At 36.5% G+C, this 8,788-nt stretch overlaps 1 protein-coding gene across 1 annotated transcript; it reads right to left on the reverse strand.

Moving 5' to 3' along the window:
- Positions 1 to 3,659: 3,659 nt before the first annotated feature.
- LOC136812263 (uncharacterized) lies at positions 3,660 to 7,384 on the reverse strand. Its single transcript, XM_067068750.1, has 2 exons — positions 7,266 to 7,384; positions 3,660 to 5,889 (listed from the first exon to the last, which is right to left on the reverse strand). The coding sequence occupies exons 1-2, from the start codon at positions 7,363 to 7,365 to the stop codon at positions 4,523 to 4,525; spliced, it is 1,467 nt and encodes a 488-aa protein (XP_066924851.1). The 5' UTR covers positions 7,366 to 7,384; the 3' UTR covers positions 3,660 to 4,522.
- Positions 7,385 to 8,788: the final 1,404 nt, after the last annotated feature.

An 8,788-nucleotide genomic window follows, 5' to 3' on the forward strand; every position in this document is an offset into this window, starting at 1 on the left:
TGTCAATAATGACCTTCATTTTTAAGGAAATATTTAGTCGCATTTTTGCGAATCTTGTTTTTGAGCAAGTTTTGGCTATAACCCAAGTTTAGGTGAACTTTTCGATTTTTTTCTTTCAGTTGATATCTGATCATCATACTACAGGTTGAAAAAATATTTTTGATAAAATTTTACTTTTTCACAAAATTAATACCACTTTTATACAGGGAGGTAACGTAAAGACGAAAAATCCGGGGGTAAGAAGTAACAAAAATTGCAATTAAAATTCAGGATTTCGATATTGAATGCCATTTTGATTAATTTCATCATTTTTGCCACCAAAATTTTTTTCAAAATATGGTTAAAAGATACGTCAACCGGGAGGGATAAAGTCAAACTTTGAAGAGAATTCTTCCCTTTAATTTTGATTTCATCGTGTTTAAGCCACCTTCCCAACATGCAAAGGACTTTAAATGCGTTCAGCAAACAGCTAAACCGGCGTGCGACGCCGAGTACCGGCTAGTTTTATTTAAACGTGCAAAAAGAATCAAAAAAATATTTATTCATTTCTTTGTATCATTTATACCTTAGGGATTTTTGTTGTATTTCAAAATTACATACAGATTTTTTCGTATCAGTTCAATTTTCATATCAATTATTTTCATATTCAATTTCATTTCAATAGGAAAACAATGGTTGTTCTCTTGGGAGAAGTGCCTTCTAGAGGTAGTTGGTTATCTATTATTTTTACATCGTTGCATAGATTCAATTTTGTCATTTTTTATTCATTCAGTTCAACGATGTAAAAATAATAGATAACCAACTACCTCTAGAAGGCACTTCTCCCAAGAGAACAACCATTGTTTTCCTATTGAAACGAGCACTCCTTTAAAAAGCTCTGTGTGCAGTGCGTGTTATGCTTTTAGCTAGATTTTGACACACTTTTTGACATCCACTGAATTGATAGAAAATTTGAATTGTTATTTACTGCAAATTTTGGAATTGTTTTCAAAAGATAAAGGTACCAATCTTTAGACAAATCGACTACGGATCGGCCTGATACCACTTAATCTTCATCTGGATAAATAAACGCTCATAAAATGCTGTTATCCGAAAAATACATGTGTGATTTGAAGTGCGATATCTCACGAATGAAAAGTGCATGAAGGTTGCCTGATACAAAATAAACAGATGAATGTTTATAGAACAATAATATCTAATTAAAGAATTCCTTCTGCGAGGCTGCCTATAGGAAAATACACTTTTTCTAACCCAAATTTTGGAAAAATATACATCACGTGATCGATTCTGTCCAATAGAAGGTTGCAAATGAAGCAAGTTTTTATTTAATTGCACTTTTTACGATGCAAAATGTCATTAATATTTTTACAACCGTAACACGGATGTTTTTTGAGAATCAAGGCAAGTTGGTTATCTATTATTTTTACATCGTTGTTCAGCTTGAACTCTATCACCAAAGTTACGAACACTTGTGTCCAATTATTTTCTGTCTGGCTACATTGGTGCAAGGTAACGTGTATGTCCAAGCAAAAGTTTGAAAATCGACCCTTCGAGAGACCTAATTTCGATTTTTTTTTCGATTTCTTTTTAGAGAGTCGATTTTTGATATTTCGTAATTTTAGGATCCTTTCAGAAAATTAATTGATAATTTATTAGTTTTTTTTCTACCCCTTTTTGAGAGATTTTCGAAGGTTTTTACCGGATGAGCTACAAAAAAGTCTGAGGGTTTGATAGCTAACTGTGTCTAAAATAATGTGAACTTTTAGTGAATACAGCTCCGCAACGCATACGTCATAATTATTACGATTACAATTATTATTTGTACGAGTTGCAATCCCGCAATTCAACGCGGCTCAATTAAAGATACGTGCAAGTTGATGTATATCTTTTGTGATGCATGATGATGTAATTAACGTGCAAACACATCGAGAGTAATGATTATGTCAAAAATAAAATCTATTTTTAGATTCAGCACGGTGTGCTATTCTTATGTTACTGTAAAGAAGAAAGGCAAACTTAAATTATGGTTTTATAGTTTGGTTAATATAAATAATGTTATAATATGGGTAAAAGAATCTCAAGTTATAAGCTTTTGAAGTCAAAATTTCCTTTTGAAAAAGTCTAAAAACACGTCAAAAATGGGTAGGTACTACTTATACTTTTTTCTGGGTCAGCCAGTAAAAGGGATCATTATGGCTCGCACATACCTGACACCCATTTTGCCGAAGTCTCCCTCCCCCGGAATCTGTTTAAACTATTTGAATAGTAATGTGAGTGAGATATGTGCGATTAAATACACCCCTGTGTCACAGACCCGCTGGGACCCCAGCCCCACTGAAAAACCTGGCAAAAATTTTGTCTCTGTTAGGAAAATAATACCCAAGAATTTTAGCTCCACTGGGAAATTGAATCATATTTCATATCCACTCGAAATTAGATATTTAAAAAATGCACTCAAAAACCATCCCCACTGGATTTCTTAACCTTTGATCAATAGAATTTCTATCCCCATTGGGATTTCAATAGGAATTTTTATCCCAACTAAGGAAAAAAGTTCCACCGAGGTTGTGAGACAGGGCTGGTAAATTTCGCATAGACCGTTGTCACATAGCGAGCATCTCACTAAAACCGGGATTTTTCATCTCGTTTCTTAGTGAAGGCCGGTCTGCACTTTCGCGCGAAATGAGCGACAGTTTTTTTCTTAACCTTTTTTGCCTGAAGAGAAGATCACGTCATAAAAAAGTTTCGCGCAAACAAAAAAAAGTTGAAGGAAGTTCTACTTTTTTCATCCGTTAAGTCAATTTTGACCAATGGAAATGCTTCATTTTTCAACCGACCAATGACCGTACAAAAACGTCAAAAGGTTTTCACTTATTTCGCGCGAAAATGGAGACCGGCCTTGAGTTCCACTTTGACGATTTTCGATAAATAGAAGCCTTTCAAGTGCTTTGACGCAAATTCGATTATTTTGCTACTGCAGGAGCTTCGAAAGTTAAAAGCGACATCAAAAAATCGACAACCCGGGGTCAAATTGGAATAGACGTTAATCTTTTTTGAATGTTACACACTATGTATATTACTAACAAAAAATACACTACATAATAAAAATAAAACGTAAACACAAAAGGGTTTTATATGGTACAATTAGAATTTCCTGGGTCGTTACCCGTACTGTAATTTTCTACTTATATTGTTATATTTTTTTCCCTTTATAAAATGTTTACATCACAGATTCTGCTCAAGGTTATCTAAGATAACCTTTCGCGATCGCGAGCCTCGCACGCACCGAAGGAGCAACAACGTCAATTGCGTAAAAACGCTTGTGACGTCTAGGATAGGCTAGTCGTCACAGGTTGAATTTTAGAGAAAGTTCATGCGGTAATGGACTCTAAAAGTGAACAATTTTCAATTTCCATGCAAAGAAATTATTTTACATAAATAAAAATTTCTTTCAAAAAATCCTATACATGTATGTGAATGGTCAGAGATTTAAATCAACTCTTTCCAAAAAGATATACATTGTGTATTTTTTGGAATTTAAAAATTTCTTTTGAAGTTTAATTATGTAAAACTAGGCACATCAACTGTCTAGATAATCAAATAATTCAAATGAAACTTCAGATAGTGAGAGTGTCTTAGCCCTAAATCTCCCCGGGGGGGGGGGGGGGGGGGGGGTACTAGGACAAGATGGGTTACGGGGATGCTTCGCTGGTCAGGGTACCTTTTTTAACCTCCACGAGCCCCAAGTAGGGTCGCAAAAACACCACAATAAAAAATCAGTCCCTCGTAGGGTGCCTATTTTTAAAATTTTGGAAAAAGTAGAAAATTTGAGAACATTTTGAAATTTCAGTCCCATTCAGGGTCACATTTTCGCAAATTTCGAGTCCCACGTAGGGTCCATTTTTTGAACCTCAGCGGAGCACTCGCAAATTTTTTTCCGTACATGGACGGGAGTATCATCGACGGTTGGGAGTATCTCATCTTTGTTGTTTGGTTTTGTTGTTTGGAATAGCCTAGGTCAGAGTTCCTAGTAATGGCTTGTCACTGTGCCGGTTGCATACTCGGCGCCTTGGGCCCCGCAGGGCTGCTATTAATGGCTCGAATTTCAGTCAGGTTAAAAAAGGAGCAATTTTACCCATATTATAATAACATTACCCCCGTCTTTTTGTCATTCTATAAGTATTTCAACGGAAACGCTCAGCGGAAACTCTTTGATTTGGTGGGTTCGAGCCCCGGTCGGGTCGATATTTCAAGGTTTAAGATAAGTTTAAAATACTCCGGCCCGTCGATGATATTCCCGACCTTCAAGATGAGATACTCCCGACCGTCAATGATACTCCTGACCGTCAATGATACTCCTGACCGTCAATGATACTCTCGACCGTAAAAATGAAATACTCCCGACCGTCGATGATACTCCCGTACATGTACGGAAAACAAATTTGCGGAGCATCCCCGTCGGTCGACAAGGGTAATACCCCCCGGGCAAATCTCATTTCACGCATGTTAACCCATATACTTGTCAATTCTGGAAATATCTTCCCAAATATTTTCCAATAGCATTATAAGCGATATAAGAAGAAAATTGTTGCATTGTCATATTTCTGGTGTCTTTGTCATAACTGTTTCTCACCAGTTCTTTACTCAATTTATTGCTCAAATCTTTCGTACCATGTAAAAGGTTATTTATGAAATTATCGAATTCGAATTTTGAGAAATGACAAGGACTATGCCAGCAATGAATATGATATGCTTCCCAAATGCTTTTTGTTGAGCATGAGGAATCATCGAATCTTCCTAGATTTTGGTCGGAAATTTGTGGTAGCATGTGGTTGATCGCTATTTCTGCCCCATACATTGAAGAAACTGGTCTCCACCAGCGGATCCATTCACCCTCGATATTCTTAGTAAAATTGATGGTTTCTAAGCCTTGAGCCTTTGGATTGAATTCGTTCAACCAAACATAGCGGGCTGTATCGTAAGTTTTATTGGCTATCATGATAAACTGTTTTGTTTCGGCGCACCAAGTTGATCCGATACCGTGTCGTCCACGATGGATCATTCCAAGTCGCTTAGAAACTTCTTTCAATCGTTTCATATTGAAGGGATCACTATAACCTCCATTGCCGAACAAGAATTTGGTTGGTTTTAATAAAATCAAAGCAGGGCTTATAAAAACATCGTTATCCGTGCGGAGAAGATATTTATACTTCTTTGATAATTCAGTGACGTCTCTTCTCTTAAACATGATGTATGAGTTTAGCGGGCCGTACCGGATATCCGTCTCAAAGGGTTGTTCAACGGCCCAGCATTTTTGTTTGACAGCATTATGGACTTTTGAGATGTTGGTGATTTTAGTGCAGAATTGCTCAAGGTGGGGACAAATATTAGGGTGACAGAATGCAAGAAGATCAATGCTATTGCGCAACTCATTTGTAATGTTTTTGTCTAAAAGTTTCTCCTCTTTGTCTGTGATATGTCTCCATGATGCATATGCGAAAGCCAAATATTGTCTGGCGTGAGATTCGGAATTTGGGATGTATGAAATTACACCGAGGTAATCCCGAGATGTGGTCGGAGTTTTAGTTGTTGTCGGTAATTTCTTCGTCGTCGGTAATTTCGTCGTTTTCGGTATTTTCATCGTTTTCTGTACTTCCGTTGTTGTCGTTGTGCTTGGAGCTTTCGGTGTTTTGACCATTTTCACATTCACTTTTTTATTTGTTGACAGGATCAATTTTTGCTGGTTTAGATTTTTAAGTATTTGTTTAATACTTTCTTTCAGTTGTGCAGCTTTTGCAGAATTCTTTGGGAGTGAGATTTGAACTCTCTGTTCTTCTTCGATAACGGCAACTGTAACTGTGTCACGTTTGTTGGTTAACACTTTTGATACTGAAATATATTATAAAGACTTCATTACTCTTAGGTTCGGGGGGGGGTCGAGTGAAGGGGGGGGCGAGTAAACGGGGGGGGGGGGGTTGGAAGATTTTCGAGATTTTGATAAACGTTGGGACCTAATTGCCCTAATTACCTTGTACTTCTGTAAAACCAAAAATTAGGTAAAATCAGGCTATTCAGAGCAAAATAAGGGGCTTTTTCTGATTTTCTGACTTCTCTTAACAGCAGAAACATTCTTAAGAATTAATAACCGGGGGGTACTAATAAGGTCCGGGAGGTTGGAAAATTTTCGAAAAATTAACAAGCGGGGGAGGGCCTGTTTATTTGGAACCTAAGAGTATGTGACGATTGAGCTAAATATCAAAGAATTTTGAAATCTTTGGAATTCTTTCGAGTTTATCAAAATGACAACACGAAAATAGACCTTAATCTAATAGCAAATCATTAAGGATTGGAACAAATTCCTCAATTAAGTGGCTCGCAACAGAATGGGCGTTATTTCCCGTTTCTTGTGTTATGTTTATTTTGATCCTGATTTTCAATGTGATTGCTTTGCATAGGCGTAGCGAGATACCCTGCAAAACTTACGAGGGAGTGCAGACGTTTATGACATATTTATTACCTTTTGATAAAACAAAGACAATAACAGTGTCGTAAAAACCGCTCTCATCGGTAAATTTTGCAGGGTATCTCGCTACGCCTATGCTTTGCAGCAAGCAACCAATATAACAAGCGAAATTGCAAATGATGTTATAATCTAATTTAGATTTCATCTAAATCAAGAACATTAACATTAAGACTTTTTGAAAAAAATGGCTTTAAATTCATGGTTAAACAGGCGTGGAGAGTTGGATGAAGAATATTTGTTACATATTCTATACTTGGTTGCACACCCTCTTCCCAAAGTCCTGGTAGGATTCTTTCATTCATTGGGGATGGGAAAAATGGTAAATATTTTCCATTAAGGATTGGTTTATTTGATTATTTTCAATGATGACATTTTGGCTAATTTTTCCAGTGGGAAGGGGTCCCAGTGGGTCTGTGAGAAGGGGGTGTAATTGCTAACTTAAGGGACCAGACAACCTACTCGAGCTATACTATAAAGATCAATAGAGGCTTCACTGTAAAAGCATAGTCATTATAAAAACTCCGGTCTGGCACCTGTATTGTTTTAGCTTTTTGTTCAATTTTCTTTTGTTACAAACAAAAGAAAAGTTGCGATTTGCATACTTTTTATCACGTTACCAAAATGTCCTCTTTGGATTGCTCTATTTTCTAATCACATGATCAAAATTTTTGCGATTTCGGTACGTAAGATCTTTTAACAATAAAAAGAGACACAAGCCTTCTGGACACAAATACCAACTTACCGGCGTTCGAATGAAAGACTTCGTGGTACATCACTATCATTGCAAATACTACGAAGGCAATCTTTAGCAATTCTTTGCTTCCAGTGTTCAACCGATACATTGTTTGTCTATTTTCTTTCCTGTTAAAATAAATTCAAGAGAGAAGGTTAATTTTCTTTTTCTAGAAAGAGACCTCCTGAAACATTTTACAAGACTCCGTAATTTTCTACTCGATAATGCCAGTCAGGTCCGACATTGAGTTTCTTCAAAAGGATTCCTAGAACACGAAAAAATAAGTCACTCAACACTCAAAGTGTTATTTCTACTAAATCTCACATATCTGTCGATTTCAGAATTTTAAGCAAAAACCTTTGTCTCTGTTTTAGCCATTAAATGTGCCAAAAAATAGAGCCTCTTCGTACACCGTGAGGATCTTATTTAAAGCTAGTGAACTTCGAATTTGGCAATGCACGAAAAGAATATGACGATTTGCCGACCTTAAGTTCGGCCTGTGCTTTTCACGGTACTCTTTGTCTTAATATCGGTGAGTATCAATCTAGCAATGGAATTAAGCTTTATGGCAACTTATGGATTTTTAAATCTTCAATCTAAATTACGAAAACAAGCCCAGTGGAAGTGGAGAGACTTAGGAAACTTCAGCTTCCCTACTTTTAAGTAATTGAGATTTTTTCTCAAATTCCTACAATCAGTGCCATAAAATATTGGCAATTTTTGCTATTTCACCATTTTTCAAAAATTGAAGTTCGAGCAAGAATGTCAATTTCGGGCCTTAAACTTGATTTCATCGAATATTTAGATTTGGGAGGGATTTATTGGTTTCTAGGCTATATTTCAAGCAATACCGGATCATTTTTGAACTTTTTGATCCTTAGATCCTAAGGTCCTAGGCTTTAAGTCCTTAAAACTCTACCCTTGTTTGTGGTTATAAAATTTCTTGGGGAATTTCCCTTTTGTGCCAAGTATTTTGGCACTGATTGTAGCTAATTTTATCTAATTTTGAGCCTTCAGCGTCCCTACTTGGGGGAGCCTGGAAAATTCATTACTCTGTGTGCGAGTCAATCTTCGATTTTGATTTTGTAATTTTGCCACCCTCTCATACACTCAATTGTAATTTCGTTCAATAGATTGTCGAGGGTGTAAAAAAGTTACCCTTATGCCTCGCACATAAGTGACACTTATTTTCCCTAAGCATCCCCGGATAGAACGATAGAATCGAATTTTATTACGATTTGTGTTGAAAATTAAAATAATAATCGTTGGTGCGATATTATTATATGAAAAAGAAATAAAAGAAAAGAACGAACGAAAATATGAATCAATGGTCCACTGAAACAAAATCGTGACGAATCCAAAGAGAACTCTGAAGACGATGATTGCCTCAATAGACTTCTTGAAAACAGAATGGCTCTTTTGAAAGGTACTCAAGAATTCAAGAAAGCTACCAGGAAGATAAAGAATCGTGTGAAATTCCTACGTAACGAAAAGCTAAAACGCGAAGCCGAGACGATAAACCAGCATGCAAC

Source organism: Clytia hemisphaerica, unplaced genomic scaffold (genome assembly GCF_902728285.1).
Source record: "Clytia hemisphaerica strain Z4C2 unplaced genomic scaffold, Clytia hemisphaerica genome assembly, whole genome shotgun sequence".
NCBI lineage: Eukaryota > Metazoa > Cnidaria > Hydrozoa > Leptothecata > Clytiidae > Clytia > Clytia hemisphaerica.